At 45.4% G+C, this 23,882-nt stretch overlaps 1 protein-coding gene across 1 annotated transcript in view; it reads left to right on the top strand.

The window, feature by feature from the left end:
* Window positions 1-23,380, top strand: part of AFAP1L1 (actin filament associated protein 1 like 1) — a 64,614-nt gene extending 41,234 nt beyond the window's left edge. Inside the window, exons 10-19 of the mRNA XM_032395349.1 lie at window positions 13-106; window positions 347-499; window positions 1,906-2,117; window positions 3,767-3,912; window positions 4,531-4,603; window positions 6,356-6,467; window positions 9,456-9,620; window positions 16,086-16,264; window positions 18,302-18,430; window positions 21,026-23,380. Of these exons, the coding sequence (XP_032251240.1) occupies window positions 13-106; window positions 347-499; window positions 1,906-2,117; window positions 3,767-3,912; window positions 4,531-4,603; window positions 6,356-6,467; window positions 9,456-9,620; window positions 16,086-16,264; window positions 18,302-18,430; window positions 21,026-21,049 (1,287 nt within the window). The 3' untranslated portion in view covers window positions 21,050-23,380. The remainder of the gene's footprint in view (window positions 1-12; window positions 107-346; window positions 500-1,905; window positions 2,118-3,766; window positions 3,913-4,530; window positions 4,604-6,355; window positions 6,468-9,455; window positions 9,621-16,085; window positions 16,265-18,301; window positions 18,431-21,025) is intronic.
* The last annotated feature ends 502 nt before the right edge of the window (window positions 23,381-23,882 follow it).

The raw sequence follows: 23,882 nt of genomic DNA on the forward strand, positions 1-23,882 counted from the left end.
CCCCCCCCCCAGAGACTGTCCCAAGAGAAGCAGACCTCAGACTCGGACAGCCTGGGCATGGGTAACAGCTGTTCTACTCTAGGCCGCCGGGAGACCTGCGACCACGGTAGGAGCCTCTGGGGACTCAAGCCGGAGAATGCCACAGCTGGGAGGGGCCTTGCATAGGGATACGGTGCAGAGCAGGTCCTGACGGCTCTGGAGATCTGGGGAAGGTCACCTGGCCTGTCCACACCTGCAGTTGCAGCCAGGCCCCAGGCAGGCTGAAAGGGCCGTTGGGAAGGCTGGTGTGGGTGGGTCTGGGACTTGGGGCTCCCTCCCTTCCCCTAACCCATCTCCATGGCAACAGGCAAAGGGAAGAAGAGCAGTCTGGCAGAGCTGAAGGGTTCAATGAGCAGGGCTGCGGGCCGCAAGATCACCCGCATCATCAGCTTCTCCAAGAAGAAGCCGCTGGCTGATGACCTGCAGACATCCTGCCCCGACGAGGAGGTTCCATGCTGTGGTGGGTCCTGGGCACTGGGAGGAGGAGAGTCAGACCCTGCTGCTGTGCGCCCCCGGGCTAAGCCAGAAAACCCTCTAGGCCTCTTACACCTTGCTCCCAGGGCAGAGGAGAGAATCCTACCTAACCCCGACTCCATCAACAATCCATGCCTTTACATCACTTCTCTCCGGTGAGGCCCTAACACTCAGGAAAAGGAAAAGCCACCTGACTCTCCTATCTCTGTGTTCCCGGCGACCTCAGCTCCAATCACTGCCCGTCTGTGGGCCTCAGTTTCCTCCACTATGATGGGAGGAGAGTGTCTTATTTCCTCCCAGCACATAACATGCCAGGTGTGTAAGTTATAACCCAGTCTTATAAGGAAATGGATAAAAATATTTAAGTACTTACAAATGCATTCAGCGTGAGTTAAACATGGTTATAAATGCCTTCAATGTGAGTTTAACATGGTTTGGAAGGGAAGATATATTATTCTGTTTTCATTAATGCAGTGTTCCATGTACTGGACTCCAATAGAAAATTCTGTATTTTGTTGGGTTTTTTTGTTTTGTTTTTGTTTTGTTTTGTTTTGTTTGTTTAAGATCTTATTTATTTATTTGACAGAGAGAGATAGCGAGAGCAGGAGCACAAGCAGTGGGAGTGGGGGGGGAGAAGTAGGCTTCCCGCTGAGCAGGGAGCCCGATGCAGGGCTTGATCCCAGGACCCTGGGATCATGACCTGAGCTGACAGCAGATGCTTAACGACTGAGCCACCCAGGCACCCCAGAAAATTCTGTATTTTGGATATGCAGTGATATTCCCTTAAACCTGAAAAAATAGTATAAAATCACATGGCTATAAATAATTATTTTGTAACCAGTAAATCAGGGCATGTTATGGGAAAAAATTATTTAAATCTAAAATGTTGAGAGTGAATTCTAAACCCATTGGTCATCAGCCTGTGCCTTGCTCATTTTAGAATTCTTTCTCTTGGCTAGACACTTTTGTTCCCACATGCTGCCACCAGGTGTCAGCATCACCCATTATTTTCTGTCTCACTAATAGTTCTGCTATTTTGGGAGGAGGAAAAGCAAAAGGGATAATAGTTGTGTCTTTTACTCACCTCTACAGTAGTCCCCTGCCCTTTTCACCAAGCTGGGTATGGTACAAAGGCTGGGTATCAGTATATGAATGTGATCATCAGTCCCCATTTCAGATAAGGAAATGAAACTCAGAAGAGGGTGCCAGAGGTCACAGGCCCAGAGAGAGTGAGCTGATCCAGGACCCACAAGGCCTCTTTCCAGCTAGAGAACGAGGGTTGTCCAGGCGCTTGTCCCCAGGGTGTAGACCCATGCAGACTCACAGCCCCCACCTTGGGTTTCCCCAGGGCCAGGCTGTCAGGAGGTCACCCCGCTGGTCTCCCCCTCCCAGGCTATCTGAATGTGCTGGTGAACCAGGGCTGGAAGGAACGCTGGTGCCGCCTGAAATGCAACACTCTGTACTTCCACAAGGATCACACAGACCTGCGGACCCATGTGAATGCCATTGCTCTCCGCGGCTGTGAGGTGGCCCCAGGCTTTGGGCCCAGACATCCATTTGCCTTCAGGATTCTGCGCAACCGGCAGGAGGTTGCCATCTTGGAGGTGAGAGGAGAGAATCCAGGTGGTTCTTGGTGGTGGCAGCTGAGAAGAGGTTTGGCCTGGGTGTGGGCTTTTGTCTTGGGGGCCTTGCTAACTGACATTACAGGGACTGAGGAAAAAGGGAAAGTAAGCCCACCTGCTGCCAAATGACCGAGAATGACTGCCAGTGAAAATACAGGACACCCACTTAAATTGGAATTTCAGATAAACGACAATGGTTTTAATGCAAGTATATCCCATGTGATATTTGGTATATACCTATACTGAAAAAGTATTCGTTGTTTATCTGAAAGTCGAATTTAACAGAGCATTCTGCATTTTTATTTGTTAAATCTGGCAACCCTAAAACCGAAGTTTGTTTATTCTCCCCTGTCTTAAAATCCCAAGTCTGAAAGGCATCTAGTCTGATCTAACCTGGATCTGATTCTGGAATCCCCTCTAAAACCTTCCTACCAGTGGCCGGCTGCCTCAGATCAACCACTGCTCTTCAAGGCAGCCTGCCCCTCCCATGAAGCAGCTACATTTTTAGAAAGGTGTTCTCCACACTGAGTTGAAATCTTTAAGCTCCGTGAAGGCAGTAACCATGCCTGTTCTGCATACTTTTGGTTTTTCCAGAACCCAGCATGAAGCCCAGCCCATATTAAAGGCTCAATTACTATTTGTTGAACAAATGGCTGAATGAAAATGTGATTTCATCCCACCCATTCACGGTTGTTCCTACCCAGTGGTACTAGCCCTCCTCTCTGAGGTCCTGCACGATGCATGGAGCCTCTCCTCTACATGTCCCTCATTTGGCTTTTTAGGATTTACAATGTAAACACTGGAGGGAAAGTTCAAGAACTACCCCCTCATATTACAAACAGGGTAACTGAGGCCAGGGCAGCCAGGTGCTTTGTCCAAGGCTCCAAGGGGGGTCAGAGGCCTCTTGGCCTGATCCTAGAACAAAAACCCAGCCTCTTGATCTTGTTTGCTTTGCCCAGTACCCACTGCCTCACCCAGTTCTTAAATTTCAAGAAATATTGCTTTGGTCACTCACTTTTATTTTTGACAGGTTGAGAAGGGCCTCTTATTTCTCTTAAATTAAACACAGAGCTTTCTGGCGAGAAGTGTGCTTCCTTTATTCAAGTCTAACATTTGTGTGCTCAGCTGATTTTATAAGAATGCTCTTTAAATGAGAACTACCGAGAACTATGGGTTCATTTAACCAGCAACTCTTGGCAGTTTTCCTGTACACTAGTACTACAGATAATTGGCAGTTATAAGGGAAAAATTTCGATTGGGTTATGTGAGAAATAGTCTCCTCTAATAAAAAAGTAATTTTTTTTTTTTAAAATTCAGGGAAACCCAAATGTTGTTTTTGCCTCTAACTGGTCATGAAGACTCTGAGGATAGTGAGTGAGGGTGTGTGTCTTAGAGAGGTGGTCAGGGAGGGCTTCTCCAAAGAGGAGCATTAGAGCCAAAACCTGAATAAAGAAAGGGTGGAAGCCACTTGGATTTCTGGGTGTGTATTGCAGCCCTGTTTCTCTTGGACCCCTAAGTATTGGGTACATAGCAGGTACTTTACAAATATGGGTTTGGCTAAAGTGAGCAGGTAGCCTGAGGCCCTAACAGTACCAAAGTGAACTCATCAGCCTGTGCCTCCTCTCCCTCAGGCAAACTGCTCAGAGGACATGGGCCGCTGGCTTGGGCTGTTGTTGGTGGAGATGGGCTCCAAAGTCACTCCCGAGGCACTGCACTATGACTACGTGGACGTGGAGACCTTAACCAGCATCGTCAGTGCAGGGCGCAACTCCTTCCTGTGAGGGCCAGCACCCCCCAGCCCCCCCGGCAGCCTCTCAGAGCCTCTGAGTCCGGCCATGGGCGCTGGGAGGGGAGGGAGGAGGAGCTGAGGAGGACTCTGCTTCCTTGGGAAGTCAGAGTGGGTGCCTTCCTCCTCCAGCAGGCAGGAGCGAGCTGGCTAACAGAGGTAGCCCAGGGTTGGGGGAAGCTGTGGATGCAATGAGCAAAGGAACAGAAGTCCTTCTGCATAGTGACTGGGGCTGGGCTCTCATGCCATGGAACTCAGGGTCTCACACCCTTGGCCATCAGGGCTGGTCCATGCATTGGAAGAGCCGGGTTCAAGTCACAGCTCTCACGACCAACAGGTTGGGGTGGTTGCTTGCCAGCTTGGATCCTCTGTGTCCTCGCTTATAGAATGGAGGGGATGAATTACTCACCTCTCGGGTTGCTGTGAGAATCATGGGGCTCCCTGCCTCTGAAGTCCTTAACACAGCAATGGCCCAGCGCTGCCTGGCATGGTTGCTGTTACTAACCTTCCAACACCCATCACAGAATCAAATGAGGGTAGACAGGAAAGCTCTATAAGCCACAAAGTGTCATTATCATTGCCATCATCATGACACCTTATATTTTCTAGATATGCAAGATCCTGCCAGGATCAATGGCCTGAGCCCCGTGTATACGATGATGTTCCTTATGAAAAGATACAGGTGCGCTCCCTTGGGAGGGCTGGGAATGTGGCAAAGGCCACTGATTTAGCTCTTCCTCTCTCTCTCTGTCACCACTCCTTTTTTCCTGCACATCAGGGATAATTTCCATTTAAGCAGCAGCTGGAAGGGGAGGGAGGACCCTTCTCATCATAGATCATGGCTCTGGGTAAGGAATCCCTGGGAGAGGAGGCTGGTTAGTACAGCAAGAAGCCCCTAGATCAGGAAGGGGAGAGGACTCTGTATACTGCAAAGCACTACACCGGTCTGAGCAAGGTGTTGGGCCCTCCACCGGTTCACTGCTCTGTGAGCTGATGCTGCTGACTCAGTGGTGCGTAGGGGGTAGCCACTCCATAGACCTTCACCTGGTGGCGTCACAGTCCGGCCTCAGCTCCCAAGACAGTCTCCCTGTCTTGTTCACTAAATCAAGGAGAGGCCAGTGAGGCCTCGGTAGCCATCACATGAACAGACTGCTTCTGGCAGCGTGTCCTACATCTTTTCCTCCCACGGGAGAGCCAGACTCTGGTCTGATCAGACCCTGGTGGGTGCGTCAGGCCTCACAGCTGGGGTAGAGAAAAAGAGGGGATGAAGCTGCCAAAGAAAGCAGACGTGTCTGCACGCCAGACCCCCTGCCTTGGACAGTGCTGGATGACACCGAGCTCCCACCTCTAAGACTCCCTTTTCTAGAAACTTCTCCATCCTTCTTCTGCTTATATGGTCTTTCTTCAGATTCAGATGAACCAGTGGATGCAGCTTGAGATCTTTCTCAGTTGCAGTGATTAGTAGCCAGACAGCTTAGTACCTAACGGCATGAACTTTGAATTTAGGGCTGAATCTGGGTTACCTTGGGCTTCACTTCTCTAGTCCTCATTTCCCAGCTCCAGACGAATACTATAAAACCTACCTGATTGGATCACTGCAAGAACTAAATGAAATACTGTATGGAAAGAGCTTAGCAGCACGTAGACATCAGAAGCTCTCACATGGACTAAATAGTACTATTGTTATCAATATCATTATTATATTACATTATTATCATATTCCATTCATGGTTCCCTGAGCTCTGACTGGATTCTGGGTGTTCTTAATACTCTTCATGCACAAATGTGTAGCCAGTTTAGCGGCGCCTGGGTGGCTCAGTCAGTTAAGCGTCTGCCTTCAGCTCACATCATGATCTCAGGGTCCTGGGGTCGCACTGGAATGTCTGGCTCCTTGCTCAGCGGGGAGCCTGCTTCTCCCTCTCCCTCTGCCTCTCCCCCTGCTCGCACACTCTCCCCTCTCTCTCTCAAATAAATAAATAAAATCTTTTTTAAAAATGTAGAGCCAGTTTATTAAGTTATGTAACTTCCACCATTGGCTGATGTCATCCATGACTTTTTATCTTAACTGGGAGCTCTACATTTAGCAATTTTAGAAAATTTGAAGGACACTTCCAAATGATGTCAAGACAGAAATAGCTATGATAAATCAAATATGGTCACCCACAGCCCTCTGAGACTTCCACATTTTCCTCTCAGCAGATATTCCAGTTTAGGGATGCCTTCTGCAGCCCCCAACAGGAAGATATGAGGATCAAATGATACACACTAGTAGAAGTAGTCTATAAAGTGTTGAGTGCAGCCCCAGTCTAAAAACGTAAGGCCACGATCTCAGAGGTCCTGCAATCCTCACCCACCACACTTGGAGCAGAATACACCCCTGCCTGGAGGGCTCTGAGCCTACCTGCCCTTCACCTCCTTTCTCCATCTCCCGCAGGACGAGGAGCCCGAGCGTCCCGCGGGGGCCCAGGTGAAACGCCATGCCTCCTCCTGCAGTGAGAAGTCCCATCGAGTGGATCCGCAGGTCAAAGTCAAGCGCCATGCCTCCAGTGAGTTCTGGGTGGGAGCGAGGAAGGGAAAGAAACAATCCACAGGGTTGGGGATCTCAAATCAGATTCCTCCAGGCAGTGGGCAAGTAAATTAAGGAGTGAAGCGAGATGTAAGAAAATACTCTACCGTAAGAAAAATGACAGCACAAGCCAAGTGCTAAAGGGCAGCTAGGCTGTGGCCTCCGAGGGGGAACAACAGGGAATGGGGTGGGGGGAAGACTGTGGGAACCTGGAGTGCTCAGCCTCCACCTAGAGAGGTGGCTACTACTCAGCTTCAGCCAGTGGCTCCCACGGAACCTGGCAGCCCAGGTTCGCAGATTATTCAAGACCAGAAATCTAGCCTTTATAGGAAATCTACTGACTTCTTAATACTAGCAACTAACTTTCAAAAATTTTAACACGAAGGCCAGATACGTTTTTATGCTGCGATGTTGCATATATATGGATACACATATATACACGTATAAAATTCACCCTCAACTTCTGTCTGTTCCAAAGGCTAAAAACATTTATAAATTCTGATCTGGGGGAGCAAGTGGAGAAACGAACCCCTCCAAATACCCTCAAGGCAGCTGCCGTGAAGGGCACGGCTCACCTCTGTGTCCCAGCCCGCGCTCTCCCTAGCACCCCATATAGGAGCTGAGTGAATTTTGCCTGATTGCCACACTACAGAATAAAGGCTAAGCATGCCAGACTCTGGTCAATTCTGTTTGATTTCCGACACTAGTCTCTGCTCCTACACGTGATTCACGAGCCGGCTGGCTTCCTGTAGGACAGCATATTCCAAGAGCCTTTTAGTTATTGCTTTACAGTTCTTCCCCCTGCCCCCGAACAAAGTCAAGTTCTATTCCTTGCTTTTTGAAGATTTATCTTTTAAAGTACTTTTCTTTATTAGATCTCCACTTCATTAATGTAGATAATCTCTTCTGGGGGTCAGGAGACCTGTATTCCTTTCCCCACTTGATCATTAAATTACTATGTAACTTTGGAAAAGTCCCTTCCCCTCTCTGGGCCTGAGTTTTCCCCCTGCACAGTCAGAGGGTGGTTGTGTCACGTTCCTTACACTCTGCTCTCATCGGCACCACCGGAAATACAGGCCTTTATGGAATGCCCATTTTCAAATGGAAAAGTAGGGGTGCCTGGGTGGCTCAGTCGGTTAAGCATCTGACTCTTGATTTTGGCTCAGGTTGCGATCTCAGGGTCTGAGATCGAGCCCCACATTGAGCTCTGCGCTGAGCATGGGGTCTGCTTATGATTCTTTCTCCCTCTCTGCACCCCCAACTCATGCTCGTGCTCGCTCACTCTCTCTCCAAAAATTAAAATTAAAAAATTAAATGGAAAAGTGAACTGAAATAAACATGTAAGATTAAAGAAACCATAAAGCATTCAAACAACAACAACAAAGATAACACAATAGATTCTTTCTTCAAATCAAATATTATATTGAGTGATGTATAAAAGAGATATAAAATACTGGGAATCGCAGATGGTGGTTGGGGGTTTTAAGGTCCTTATCTGATAAATATAACACTGACAACACTTTGCTGGTGTACCCATTTATTTTTAGTTTACCAGTCTATAAAATCCAAACTTCTGGGAGAAAACTGCCCTGGGATGCTACTGTGTATCTGGGCAGTTGGGGGAAGTATGGGGCCCCTTCTCTGCCCTCCATGCTTTATTTATTATGATCAGACTCGAACTGCAGGGTAGTTGGGACAGGAATTGATTTTTGCATGCATCACTGGGTGGCCACTGCAGTCCCTATGAGAGTTAGAGAGACAAGACCCCATTTGTCAGTAAACCAAGGGAATCATTCCAAACACCACACCCCACCAGCTTAAAAGGGCTGTGAGTGACTGTCTGAAAAAAATAAATAAATAAAAATTTCCCTGAAACGTTGGACCATGGCATTGCCCCAGCTAGGGCTATAATGCATGGCACAGAGCCCAGAGTTAGGCACATATGGGCTCAACCTGGGCTCTGCCATCGTTAGCAGTGAGACCCGAGCTCTCTGTGCCTCAGAGCTAATATGAATAAGTTTTATGAAGATTAAGTGTAAATGAATATAAATGGCCTAGCTTATAGTAAATGCTTGATAAATTTTTGCCATAATTATTTGTAATTGTCCACCATAATGTAGAGCCTGCAACAGACTTCTGGGCCCTTCTCTCCCCCGACCCATTTTCCAGGAATAAAACAGGCAATACCTGACCCAAGGTCTTGATTCTCTGCAGCTCTGAGTTGTATGTCCCTGTCTCCTTGTCTTATATATACCTGAGAGTTGACTATAAAATGCCCTTTTAAAACTAAAGTGTGTTATACATCACAAAATTTGTTTCATATCATTATCTGACATTTACTAAGCACTTCCACCAGATACCGTATCAAGTATTTTTCATGAATTCTTTCATTTAAAACTTACCACAATGCTGGGGCGCCTGGGTGGCTCAGTCGGTTAAACGGCTGCCTTCGGCTCAGGTCATGATCCCAGGGTCCTGGGACTGAGTCCCGCATCGGGCTCCCTGCTCAGCGGGGAGTCTGCTTCTCCCTCTCCCTCTCCCTCTGTGCTCTCTCTCTCTCTCGGATAAATGGATAAAATCTTTTAAAAATTTTTTTAAAACTTACCACTATGCTAAGAGGTAAGTTTGATCAATGGTCCCACATTTACAAATGAGGAAACCAAGACCTGGGGGAAAGGCACAGAAACAGCGCAGTCCACTGTTGCCTGATGTCACACAACTAGTAAAGGGGGAAAGAGAACACAAACCTTGGTCTGCCTCATTCCAAAGCCCTTGTTCCTAGTCCCTGTGCTCTGCTGCCTCCCTTTTGCTCCTGTTTCCTTGGAGGTTTCACACACTAAGGATATAGATCTAAGTATTCCCATTTTATAGATGGAGAAGTTGAGGCTGAGAAAGACGCTAAGGCCCCTCCAAGTACCCTTACCAGAGATCAGAAATGGGAGCCTTTGCCTGCCTTCTACTTCTGCAGGTGCCAATCAATACAAGTACGGCAAGAACCGAGCTGAGGAAGATGCCCGGAGGTACCTGGTAGAAAAAGAGAAGCTGGAAAAAGAGAAGGAGACAATCCGGATGGAGCTGATGGCACTGAGGCAGGAGAAGAGGGAGCTGAAGGAAGCCATTCGCAACAACCCAGGTACCTACGTGGGCATACCCTGGGCACTCAAGCGGGGACCGGGCTCAGCCCTGACACCTCCCATGGCAGAGGTCAGCTGGTTATCCAGGACAGTGCGCTTCTCCTCCCCTTCTTCGTCCTCCTTCTCCTCCTTCTCCTCCTTCTCCTGTTCCTCAACATCATCATCATCATCCTTCCTGACTAATGAAAGTGCCCTCAATCTAATAACTGCTTTTGGGTAAGGGGATAAAAAGGCATCACAAAAAAGTGTACACTTAATGTAGTAAAATTCAATCTGATTTTAGAAATGTTAAAATGAGTGTGCCTTAGAATCAAGGAAATAAGAGATATCATTTTGAACCTCCCATTAAGTCACTCATTCACGGAAGGGCTGAGCACCCAACCGTGTGAGACACTGGTCCCCGTGCTGGGGAATGATGGACAGACACAGTCCCAGGATCCTCTTCCAAAATCCAGGGCCATGACTCCTGCAGGCCCAGCCTGCTCTGGGCTCCTCTGCACCCCACCTTCTGCTCTTCCCTTTGAATTCTCTCTATAGCTGTAGTTTGGCATACTTTCAGCGTGAAGTTTGCACACAGGCTTGAGGGAACAGAAGCCTTGTCCTTTATAAAATACATCCAAGGTCACACAGCCCGGTGAGAGTCCAATGGAACCTATGGACCCTTTTCCCAAGGGGAAAAAAAACCCACAGTTCACAATGTCACAGACAGTTTCAGTAACCAAGAGCTCATGTGCTCCAGAGCTCAGCCATAGGTCACCTGGGAATCCATACACCTAACAGAGAACTTCTACCTTAAAGGGTAAGGCTTTTTCTGTGTAGCCAAGAACCAGAATCTGTGGGAGGGAAGCATTAAGAGAAAAAAAAAAAAGAAGGTAGTTTGGTCTCAATACACAGAACTTTCTAAGAGTCAAAACAGGGTTTGGAACAGGCTGACTATCCTCCTTACCCTGCTCAATTTTTTTCTGTAGCACATCACTTTGTAACACTGGATTATTTATTATGTTTACCATTTTTATTTATTGTTTTTTCTCTCTCTCATACACACACATACATACACGCACACACACACACACACACACACACGAGCTCCATAAGGGCAAGGATCTTGGCCTGTTTTGTTTTTTTTTTTAATAATATATAATGTATTATTTGTTTCAGAGGTACAGGTCTGTGATTCATCAGTCTTACACAATTCACAGTGCTCACCATAGCACATACCCTCCCCAATGTCCATCACCCAGCCACCCCATCCCTCCCACTCCCTTTCACTCCAGCAACCCTCAGTTTGTTTCCTGAAATTAAGAGTCTCTTATGGTTTCTCTCCCTCTCTGGTTTCATCTTGTTCCATTTTTCCCTCCCTTCCCCTATGATCCTCTGTCTTGTTTCTCAAATTCCACATATCAGTGAGATCATATGATAATTGTCTTTCTCTGATTGACTTATTTCGCTTAGCATAATACCCTCTAGTTCCATCCACATCATTGCAAATGGCAAGATTTCATTTTTTTATGGCTGTCTAATATTCTGTTGTGTATATATACACCACATCTCCTTTATCCATTCACCTGTCTATGGACATCTAAGCTCTTTCCATAGTTTGGCTATTGTGGACATTGCTGCTATAAACATTGGGGTGCACGTACCCCTTCGGATCACTACATTTGTATCTTTGGGGTAAATACCCAGCAGTGCAATTGCTGGGTTGTAGGGTAGCTCTATTTTCAACTTTTTGAGGAAACTCCATACTGTTTTCCAGAGTGGCTGCACCAGCTTGCATTCCCACCAACAGTGTAGGAGGGTTCCCCTTTCTCAGCATCCTCGCCAACATCTGTCATTTCCTGACTTGTTAATTTTAGCCATTCTGACTGGTGTGAGGTGGTATCTCATTGAGGTTTTGATTGGATTTCCCTGATGCTGAGCAATGCTGAGCACTTTTTCATGTGTCTGTGGGCCATTTGGATGTCTTCTTTGCAGAATGTCTGTTCATGTCTTCTGCCCATTTCTTGATTGGATTAGTTGTTCTTTGGGTGTTGAGTTTGGTAAGTTCTTTATAGATTTTGGATACTAGCCCTTTATCTGATATGTCATTTGCAAATATCTTCTCCCATTCTCTCGGTTGACTTTTGGTTTTGTTGACTGTTTCCTTTGCTGTGCAAAAGCTTTTTATCTTGATGAAGTCCCAATAGTTCATTTTTGCCCTTGCTTCCCTTGCCTTTGGCGACGTTTCTAGGAAGAAGTTGCTGCAGCTGAGGTCGAAGAGGTTGCTGCCTGTGTTCTCCTCAAGAATTTTGATGGACTCCTGTCTCACATTTAGGTCTTTCATCCATTTTGAGTCTATTTTTGTGTGTGGTGTAAGGAAATGGTCCAGTTTCATGTGGAAACTGCATGTGGCTGTCCAATTTTCCCAACACCATTTGTTGAAGAGACTGTCTTTTCTCCATTGGACATTCTTTACTGCTTTGTTGAAGATTAGTTGACCATAGAGTTGAGGGTCCATTTCTGGGCTCTCTCTTCTGTTCCACTGATCTATGTGTCTGTTTTTGTGCCAGTACCATACTGTCTTGATGACTGCAGCTTTGTAATTGAGCTTGAAGTCCGGAATTGTGATGCCATCAGCCTTGCTGTTCTTTTGCAACATTCCTCTGGCTATTCGGGGTCTTCTCTGGTTCCATACAAATTTTAGGATTATTTGTTTCATTTCTTTGAAAAAAGTTGATGGTATTTTGATAGGGATTGCATTAAATGTGTAGATTGCTCTAGGTAGCATAGACATTTTCACAATATTTGTTCTTCCAATCCATGAGCATGGGATGTTTTTCTATTTCTTTGTGTCTTCCTTAATTTCCTTCATGAATATTCTATAGTTTTCTGAGTACAGATTCTTTGCCTCTTTGGTTAGATTTATTCCTAGGTATCTTATGGTTTTGGGTGCAATTGTCAATGGGATCAACTCCTTAATTTCTCTTTCTTCTGTCTTGTTGTTGGTGTATAGAAATGCCACTGATTTCTGTGCATTGATTTTATATCCTGCGACTTTACTGAATTCCTGTATGAGTTCTAGCAGTTTTGGGGTGTAGTCTTTTGGGTTTTCCACATAAAGTATCATATCATCTGCAAAGAGTGAGAGTTTGACTTCTTCTTTGCCGATTCGGATGCCTTTTATTTCTTTTTGTTGTCTGATTGCTGAGGCTAGGACTTCTAGTACTATGTTGAATAGCAGTGGTGATAGTGGACATCCCTGCCGTGTTCCTGACCTTAGGGGGAAAGCTCTCAGTTTTTCCCCATTGAGAATGATATTCGCTGTGGGTTTTTCATAGATAGCTTTTATGATACTGAGATATGTACCCTCTATCCCTACACTCTGAAGAGTTTTAATCAAGAAAGGATGCTGTACTTTGTCAAATGCTTTTTCTGCATCTATTGAGAATATCATATGGTTCTTGTTCTTTCTTTTATTAATGTAGTGTATCACATCGATTGATTTGCGGATGTTGAACCAAACTTGCAGCCCAGGAATAAATCCCACTTGGTCGTGGTGAATAATCCTTTTAATGTACTGTTGGATCCTATTGGCTAGTATTTTGGTGAGAATTTTTGCATCCATGTTCATCAGGGATATTGGTCTGTAATTCTCCTTTTTGATGGGGTCCTTGTCTGGTTTTGGGATCAAGGTGATGCTGGCCTCATAAAATGAGTTTGGAAGTTTTCCTTCCATTTCTATTTTTTGGAACAGTTTCAGAAGAATAGGTATTAATTATTCTTTAAATGTTTGGTAGAATTCCCCCTGGAAAACCATCTGGCCCTGGGCTCTTGTTTGTTGGGAGATTTTTGATTACGACTTCAATTTCCTTACTGGTTATGGGTCTGTTCAGGTTTTCCATTTCTTCCTGGTTCAGTTTTGGTAGTTTATACATCTCTACGAATGCATCTATTTCTTCCAGATTGTCTAATTTGCTAGCATATAGTTGCTCATTATATGTTCTTAAAATTGTTTGTATTTCTTTGGTGTTGGTTGTGATCTCTCCTATTTCATTTATGATTTTATTTATTTGGGTCATTTCTCTTTTCTTTTTGATAAGTCTGGCCAGGGGTTTATCAATCTTGTTAATTCTTTCAAAGAACCAGCTCCTAGTTTCATTGATCTGTTCTACTGTTCTTTTGGTTTCTATTTCATTGATTTCTGCTCTGATCTTTATTATTTCTCTTTTCCTGCTGGGTTTAGGCTTTATTTGCTTGTCTTTCTCCAGCTCCTTTAGGTGTAGGGTTAGGTTGTGTATTTGAGACCTTTCTTGTTTCTTGAGAAAGGCTTGTATTGCTATATACTTTCTTCTTAGGACTGCCTTTGCTGCCTCCCAAAGATTTTGAACAGTTGTGTTTTCATTCTCATTTGTTTCCATGAATTTTTTTAATTCTTCTTTAATTTCCTGGTTGACCTATTCATTCTTTAGTAGGATGCTCTTTAGCCTCCATGTATTTGAGTTCTTTCCGACTTTCCTCTTGTGATTGAGTTCTAGTTTCAAAGCAATGTGGTCCGAAAATATGCAGGGAATGATCCCAATCTTTTGGTACCAGTTGAGACCTGATTTGTGACCCAGAATGTGATCTGTTCTGGAGAATGTTCCATGTGCACTAGAGAAGAATGTGTATTCTGTTGCTTTGGGATGGAATGTTCTGAATATATCTGTGAAGTCCATTTGGTCCAGTGTGTCATTTAAAGCCTGTATATCCTTGTTGATCTTTTGCTTAGATGATCTGTCCATTTCAGTGAGGGGGGTGTTAAAGTCCCCTACTATTATTGTATTATTGTCAATGTGTTTCTTTGCTTTTGTTATTAATTGGCTTATATAATTGGCTGCTCCCATGTTAGGGGCATAAATATTTAAAATTATTAGATCTTCTTGTTGGATAGACCCTTTAAGTATGATATAGTGTCCTTCCTCATCTCTTATTATAGTCTTTGGTTTAAAATCTAATTTGTCTGATATAAGGATTGCCACCCCAGCTTTCTTTTGATGTCCATTAACATGGTAAATGGTTTTCCACCCCCTCACTTTAAATCTGGAGGTGTCTTTGGGTCTAAAATGAGTCTCTTGCAGACAGCATATCAATGGGTCTTGTTTTTTTATCCAATCTGATACCCTATGTCTTTTGATTGGGGCATTTAGCCCATTTACATTCAGGGTAACCACCGAAAGATATGAATTTAGTGTCTTGGCCTGTTTTGTAACAGCACCTGGTACAAAGTAAGCACTAAGCACCCAATAAGTATTTACTGAATAGAATGAATGAATGAATGAATGAATGAATGAATGAAACTAACTTTTAAATCTGGTAAGACCTAACACAACTCTTGGCATGAAAAGATACTAATACAGGTTTGTTAGTTTAGATTAAAAAGCAGCAAAATCCCAGTAGGGGATTATAACTGTTACAATTAAGAGAAACCAAAGTGAAACTGGCTTAGAAATGAAAAGACGGACACCTGGGTGGCTCAGCCAGTTGAGTATTGTACTCTTGATTTCAGCTCAGGTCCTGATTTCAAGGCCATGAGATTGAGCCCAGAGCCCAGCCTAGCGCTGGGCTTCGTGCACAATGGGGAGTCTGCTTCTCTCCCTCTCCTTTGCCCCTTCCCCTGTGCTCTCTCTCTCTCTCTAAAATAAATAAATCTTAAAAAAAAAAAAAAGAAATTCCAAAAAAAAGCATTAAAAAAAAAGAAAAGAAAAATGTAGGGGTACCTGGCTTGCTCAGTTGGTAGAGCATACAACTCTTGACCTCAGGGTCATGAGTTCAAACCCTCTATTGGGCTTAGACCTTACTTTAAAAAAAGAAAAAGAAAGAAAAAAAATTAATTGGAAAACTGAGCAATCAGATATAGCAAGTTCCAGGGATTTAAATGTATCACCAGAAAGTATATTTCTCTAATTCTGGCTTCTGCCTTCCTCCATTGGCTTCATTCTGTGCCCCTCGTGGTGGCATAATGGCTACACAGCTCTAGCCCTCACCCAATCCTCTCAGCTGCCCCAGCAGAGAAAACTTCTCTTCCCAGTGGACCCCACAAAAGCCTCAGGATTCACTCTGATTGGACCAACTTTGATCTCTAAACCAACCACTGTGACCAGAAGATGGAGATAGGTTATGGCCCAGGTCCAAGTTATATGCCAACCCCTTGAACTAAAAGTGAGGTCAACTCCATCCAAACTAGAGGGAATGGGAGGAGAATGTGGTTTCCCAGGGGAAAATCAAGGTTCTATATCCAGAAGGTGGGGAAATAGGTACAGAGCAGGTAAAAAACTATACAACCCAGCATGGAGCTGGAACCCCAGGCCCAGAGTCCATCTCTGAGTAGGAACTAAGGGCTGGAAAAACCCTCTGGGAGGGACAGACTAGAACCTGAGGTCCTGCCGAATTCCCTGAGGCTTCAGGCCAGGCTCGGCTGTTTCTCACACATGTCTCTGGACACACAGGAGCAAAGTTAAAAGTTCTGGAGGAGGCCGTGGCCGCCCTGGAATCTCAGTGTCGGGCAAAGGAGGAGCGCCGGATCGACCTGGAGCTGCGACTGGTGGCTGTGAAGGAGCGCTTGCAGAGATCCCTGGCAGGGGGCCCAGCCCTGGGGCTCTCCATGGGCAGCAAGAACAAGAGTGGGGTGAGTCCATGCCCTTCTGGGCCAGAGGCAGCTGCTTCTTAATCCCCTCACAAGCTATAGATCTTCATGATCACTCTTTGGGGGTGGGAATTATTAACAGATGAGCAAGCGAACACCCAAAGAGGAGCAGGAACATGCCAAAAGAGAGCCTCCCAAAGAGCAGGTGGCACTGCTAGGGAGGGGACTCTCAGAGCAAGTTCTGCCTGTGTTGTCTCCCCCCGCAGCCCTGCCGTTTTATCCTGAATGTGATCCTAGAAGTAGCCTTTGGGTTACTGATAAGTATAACTACGATATGTTGAGTAAGAATAACAATTGTGTGTTGAACAATAACCATAGGTCAGTACAGCATTTTAACTTCTGTTATCTCATATATCTTCACGGTAGTCCTGGGAGGTAGGGCTAGGTGTATTGGCACCACTGGACGTACAAGGAAACGGAGGTAGAGATGTTGAAGGACTTACTCAAGGTCATTCAGTTAAGTAGGAGGCAGGATCCGCAATCCAGGAAGTCTGACTCCAGAGCCTGGTGTTAGCCACGGTACACATGCCCTGTCTTAGGGCCCCCGGTGTACCAGGCCATCCTCTGGGCTTTGCAGATCCATCATCTCCAGTGCTCCAAGCAACCCTGCAAGGTAGATACTCTCACCCCGACTGAGAACCCCCCAGGGAGAACTTGGCTGACCTCCGTCCCCATCTGAGTGTCTCAACCTCAGCACTACTGACATTTGGGGCCAATAATTCTTTTTATACGGGACTGCCGTGTGCATTGTCGGATGTTTAGCAGCATTCCGAGCCTCTACCCGCTAGATGTCTGTAGCTCCACACCCAGTTGACAACCAGGAATGTCTCCAGAAATTGCCAAACATCCCCTGGAAGGGCAAAATCACCCCCATTTGGGAACCACTGGTCTAAATTACCAAGAGTCCCATGTGTTATTCTTTCTCATAGCACTTAGCCACAATTTATGTAAACGTGTGTATATGGATATACGTGTGTGTATGTGTGTGTATTTATGTGTCCTTACTTGTCTAATGTCTGTCTCCCCCACTGGATTGTATTTTTATTAAAAATTGGACTATGTCTGTTTTATCATTATAGCCTTAGCCTTTTACAGAGTCTGCAGATTAGGAGTGCAACAAATGTTTGTTGAATGAATAAAAGTTATGCCTGCTTTCAGACAAGGACATGGAGACTCAGAGATGAAATAACTTGTCTGATAGATTTGAGTTGTCACTGGGAACTGCATTCTTACTGTTGTTGTCCGAGGCCTCATTGCCTGGTCAGACCACACCCGATGTCTCTGAAGCTAGGCCGTTCCTTCTGCCCCCCTGCTTCTTCTCCATGGGGCTTTCCAACCTCAGTTACAGATGAAGAGCTTAAAGGACAAAGGCAAACCCACAGAGGGCTGGAGGAGGAGCTAGAAGTGGTTCACTCATGCCAGCTGCTTCCTCCCACCAGTGTGCCCTGAAATTCACATTCCAGATGGCTTTTCCCACTACTTGTGATCCTTTTTGCTGGCCTTTGGAGATAAAGAGAAGTCTCTAAATTTCCTGCAGGCTTAGCCGTTAATATGCCACACTTAAGGAACTACATCCAGTAACGTACTAAGCAATTATCTGGAAAAGTTAAGGGGTGAAGGCACTGTAGAAGAGAAGGAATACAGGGGAGAGGTGAAGAGAGAGGGCGGTGGGGTTTGAATCCCGGCTCTCCCACTCACCAGCTGTGTGACCTTGAGCAGTGACTTGACCTTCCCATTTTCCTTATCTGCAAAATAGGATGCTTAATAATGGTACCTACTTCAGAGGCTTGGAAAGGCTAAATGAGCTAATCCACGCAAAGCCTGGTGCATAGTGAGGGGTCAGTAATTTTAGACATCATTACTTTTATTCCAAGGCCCTCAAGTGGTCTTCCTTCCCTCACCCTGTTTGGTGCTGGCATGTGTGCACAGCGCCTTCTATTTGCATGCTTTGGAGGGCAAGCCAGGTGTGGGTAGCCATCATTAGGCCTCACCTATGTAACTATTTCTCCTCATCAACAGGAAACTGCGAATAAACCCCAGAACAATGCCCCAGAGCAACCTCTCCCTGTCAACTGTGTTTCTGAGCTGAGGAAGAGAAGCCCATCCATCGTAACCTCCAACCAAGGAAGGGTGCTACAGAAAGCCAAGGTACAGCAATAGCTCAGTGAATTAAAATCCAGAGATCTGGCAGCCTCCTTTCCATGGAACCTCACCAAGAGGTTCTCGGCCCCACCTCTTCCGGTTCAAAGTCCCAGGCTCACTCCATGATACTGGCCCACAGTCCGATCCTCTTGGGGCCGGCTGTGTTCCAGAACTTTTGGGATTTTAGAAAGGTAATACAGTACATATACTGTATATGATGAAAAACCCCAAAAACTTCTCAGGAAGTACCCTGAAAGCAAACATGTTAAGAATTCTACAAGAAGGCACGTGAATATTCACACCATGTGGAGTAGATTATAAACAGCCTCACATCAGTTCAGGTCAGGTTTTGCACCAATGGTGTTTGTGCCGAAACACTTGAGAAAAATCTTGGTTTCAGGGCTTTCTGGATTTCAGAATTGGGGATAAGAAATTGTGGACTTGAGGGGTACCTGGGTGGCTCAGTTGGTTAAGGATCTGCCTTCAGTTCAGGTCATGATCCCAGCGTCCTGGGATGGAGCACCTCTTCGGGCTCCCTGCTCAGCGGGGAACCTGCTTCTCCCTCTCCCCTTGCTCCTCCACCCTGCTCATGCTCTCTCTCTCTTTCTCTCTCAAATGAATAAATAAAATCTTAAAAAAAAAAAAAAGAAAGGGCGCCTGGGTGGCTCAGTTGGTTAAGCGACTGCCTTCGGCTCAGGTCACGATCCTGGAGTCCCTGGATCGAGTCCCGCATCGGGCTCCCTGCTTGGCAGGGAGTCTGCTTCTCCCTCTGACCCTCCCCCCTCTCATGTGCTCTCTCTCATTCTCTCTCTCTCAAATAAACAAATAAAATCTTTAAAAAAAAAAAAGAAAGAAAGAAAGAAAGAAAGAAATTGTGGACTTGAAAAACAAACACCTGAGCATTAGGACATGAGATTAGAGAAGTGACCAGCCAGAGACTGGATCATCTAGACTATACAGCAGCAAACTTTGTCTATAAAGGTAAATATTTGAGAGCTTGTGGACCACAGAGTTTCTTGCAGGATGAGTCAGCTCTGCCACTGTAGCAGGAAAGTAGACAACTTGTAAACAAATGATGGACATGGCTGTGTCCCAATAAAACTTTATTTATGGACACTGAGATTTGTATTTCATACCATTTTCACATGTCGAGAAAAATTATTCTTTTGATATGTTTTCAAACATTTAGAAAGGTAAAAACCATTCTTAGTTGATGGGTGTTACAAAAACACACAGTGTGCCAGATACGGCCTGTAGGCCAATTTGTTTCTCTTTGATCCTTGTAGGCCATTGGAAGAACTGTGAATTTTGTTCTAACATAATGGAAAGTCATTGGCAAGTTTTGAGCAAAAAATCTGTGGATATGAATTACATTTTTAAAAGACCATTCTGGGGATGCCTGGGTGGCTCAGTCGGTTAAGCATCTGCCTTAGGCTCAGGTCATGATCCCAGGGTCCCGGGATGGAGCCCCACATCGGGCTCCTTGCTCAGCAGGGAGCCTGCTTCTCCCTCTGCCTGCTGCTTCCCCTGCTTGTGCTCTCTCTCTCTGACAAATAAAATCTTTAAAAAAAATTTTTTTAAATAAATAAATATTTAAATAATAAAAAATAAAAGACCATTCTGGGGGTGCCTGTGTGGCTCAGTTGGTTAAGTGTCATACTCTTGATTTAGGCTCAGGTTGTGATCTCAAGGTCATGATCTCAGGGTCTTGAGGTCGAGCCCCGCATCAGACTCCACGCTGGGTGTGGAGCCTACTTAAGATTCTCTCCCTCTGCCCCTCCCCCTGCCTCACGTGTGCTCTCTCTCTTAAAAAAAAAAAAAAGACCATTCTGGAACAATGTTGAGAACTGATAAGGGGATAGGGGAAACCAGTTAGGAGTCATCCAGATGAGAGATGAGAAGGGTATAGTGGGGGTGATTTGAAGTGGCTGGCTTTGGAGGTAAAGCCAAAGGATTTGCTGATGGGGATGTGGAGGATGAGAAGAAAGGAATCAAGGATGACTCCTAAGTCATTGTGCTGAGCAGCTGCAGTTTAGATGGTGAAGACTGGGAGAAGAGCAGCAGGTTGGGAGTGGGGAATCCTCCTAGCAAGAATGTTTGAGCCATCCCATTTTACCCAGGTTCACACCATTACCTCCAGAGCTGGCTGAAAACCCTATGCATCATTTGTGGGTAAAAAGCCATTCACTACTGGCCAGGACTTCAGTATCCCTCCCAGATGAAGCCCTACATGGCTCCAGGGGAAAGAATGGAGCCGGGTGGGCTGCCTGCCTTCACCCTTCCTTGCCAAACTGCTTTGTCTTCTCTCTCCTCAGCCTCCTACCTCACCCCACCCCAGCATTAGAGCCAAGCAGAGACTAGCCTCAGTTTCCTTGTCTGAGAAAGACAAACTTTGTGATATTTGAGCACCCATAAAGATGAGGCCCAGAGTGGAGAAAGGACTTACCCACGGCTACCAAAGGAGGGTGAGACTAGGACCCGTGGCTCTCTAATCTGGCCAGTGGAGATCTTTATGTAATTAGGTACAGTGGAATGTTTTTATTCTGCAAGTCACACTAGAATATTCAGCAACCTGATTTTTCTTGTCTTTCTGGACTTCAGGAATGGGAAATGAAGAAGACCTAGAAAAAGGATGAAGATTTCATTCCAAAGGAAATACAAGATTGTATTGGAAACACTTTTTTCACAAGGAGATGCCAGAACACTGGAAGTAGCCCCCACTGGAAGTAGCCTCTCCAGGGCACCCAAAAGACCAGCCTTTATTGTCTGCATGATTACAGGGGATATGGGGAGGGAAGAAGTGGAAGGGAAGAAGGACATGGAGGGTGTCGTTGTCACTTCCCAGAGGGTGGAAAGCAGGGGTGGAGGGAGATAGAAATCTGCACGGTTGTAAAGGTTTTGTTAAATGTCTTTGCCCTCACTTCTGAAGAAGAAATGAAAGCACATGTGAATAAGCCATTCCATCCCATTCTAGTGTCCCACTCCTAGGCTGTAGGGCAGAGGAAGACAGTGCTGAAGCATCGGTAGGTAGTACCGTACAAAGAGACAAGCCTTGATCATCTGCTCACACTTGTGCCATTTGGATTCATATTGGGCATCCCTGACAACCTCTGGGCAACATAAAGAGGCCAAAAAATCAATAGAATTTCCCTGCCTGCGTAAAGGTGAACAAAAGCTATAGACAACATGCAAATTCTGCAATCATTCCTTACGTGCTTCAGAACTGGGCAGATGTGGCTACCAGAACCCCGCATTTGAGTTGTTTTCATATTAGAGATCTGATACGCAGCAGGCGAGGGGAGGTTCAGCCGTGGACTTATTTTCAGGTCACAGTGAGAGTGACAGGAACGTGGATTTCTAACGTCCACAGGATGTTGCAGGCATTGGAGGGTGGGGTCATTTGTGGTCAGTCAGGTCCTTTACCTATTTCATATGACACTCAGGCTCCAGGAGCTAGGGCTAGAAATCCAACTGATGCTCAGTATGTCTTTATCCTGATTTTGCACTTGAAGGCTCTCCAGTCTGCACTTCCTATCTGCTGTCAGGTAAAACTGTCAGGGAGAACCAAAGGGCAGTGGCTCATTTCTGCCAGGAGTGCCTTTTACTAACACTTCATACTTTTATAGGGAAGCAAGAACCTCAAGTCTTGGGCAGTCCCCTTACTGTGCCACTCATTACTTTCTCAAGACTGTAGGCACTTTTTAGGTCTTTACATTTCCTTCCAAAAAAGATAAAACCAGTTAACTGTTAAGAGCTCAAAGGTTAGCTCCAGGAGAGAGAAAGAAAATCCCAGAATAACCTTTGGACCCTTTGCTGGAGGTTTCACGTACTTTACCCTACCTAGGGCTTTACATACTTTTGCCTTATCCCAACTTTACCACTCTTTGAGGTAGCTGGAGACCAGAACAGGGAAAATAACCTGACCAAAATCACCTAGCTGGTCAGAGGCAGAGCAAAAGGCTTAGGGCCTATGAGCCTGGATCCACACAGGGCTGGGTTTGAGCCCTGCCTCTGCCACTAACCAGCTGGTGAGTCTGGGAAAGTCACTTGATCTCTCCGATTCTTGTTTTCTTTATCTGTGAAACCCAGGTTGACAGTTCCATTTTCCTCCCAAGACCATTGGGGAAACTCAATGAGATAGTATATGGGAAACATCTTGCACACTGAGAAATAGGAAATGCTCAGTCAATAGTGGCTCTTATTATTAGCTAGATAAGAAATGTCTGACTAAAACTCCCGTGTTCTTTCCACTGAAGAAATGATGTTTATATGGTAATCACAGCCATCAAAAAGCTAAAAAACAACTAATCCATAACTGACAGTTTTCATCCAGATTCCACTTAAACATCTTCAGTGAAAAAGAAGCTCACATAATCTGGATTGTTAATGTTCTTTCTAAAAATGTGGATCCTAGAATGACACCCAACACTCCAGTTATGTCCTCAGCATGTATTCTTCCTCATGCAGTTATTTGGGGGTTGAGCATTTTTCCCCACCGATAGATCTTGGGGATCGAGAGGGGGAACACTACAGAATTAATAATAAACATTTATTGAACACTCCATGCCTCAGGCACTGTGTTCACAAGGTTCACAAGCACACAACCTGTGCAGTCACAAAGATTAGTAGGGCCCTGGGCTTGGTGTAATGCTCTGCTCTTACCCTCTTAATAATTTTTGAACAAGGGGTGTCACATTTTCCTTTTGCTCTTTAAATTGCGTAGCCAGTTCTGGTGCTAACTAATCACTTTTCCAGGCATCATCCCTTTTGTTTTCACTAAAACTCTGTGAGATAGGCTCTATTATCTCAGTTTTCAGTGAGGGAAACTGAAGCCCAGAGGGGTTATGTAACTTGCAGGAGCCCACAGGAAGTGGTGGAGGCAGCAGCCCTTCCTCTTAGTTCCAAGGTTCCATTTCATCCATGCCTTACCCCACCACCCCTCTTGCACTGCAGCATTCAGAAGCACACTAGCACTTAATAGATAGATGAATGATGGATGTACATATGCAGCATATTTGGTATAAGTCAGTTAGCTAAGAGAAGTGTAAACAAAATGGCTAAAGCATAGATGCCAGTCCTCATCTGTTAAAATGCCTTGTTTGGTTTTTTGTTTTTGTTTTTGTTTTTTTTCAAGGTATAGGCTCATGGCTCTAGGGTGGATTTGAAGCTCCATCCTTCCTGACACTGCCAAGTGTTGGGACTATCAGATTTCTAGTGTCCCTGGATCCTCAGTGGGGGACCCTGAGCAGGTGTACCAACCCCTCTGAGCCTCACTTTTCTCAAATGTAAAAGGGGATCATAATCCCTCCTTGACCCATGTTGCCCTTCTCCTGAGGCCAAAAGGAAGCATCATGTGTTGGTTACAACACATTTGGGCTGGGCCCTGAATAGAATAAAAAGATGCAAAAGTCTCCAGCTCTGTTCTCAGGGAACTCAAAGCAGAGAGAAAACTTGACCC

Source organism: Phoca vitulina, unplaced genomic scaffold, assembly GCF_004348235.1.
Source record: "Phoca vitulina isolate PV1807 unplaced genomic scaffold, GSC_HSeal_1.0 scaffold83, whole genome shotgun sequence".
Classification (NCBI taxonomy): Eukaryota; Metazoa; Chordata; class Mammalia; order Carnivora; family Phocidae; genus Phoca; species Phoca vitulina.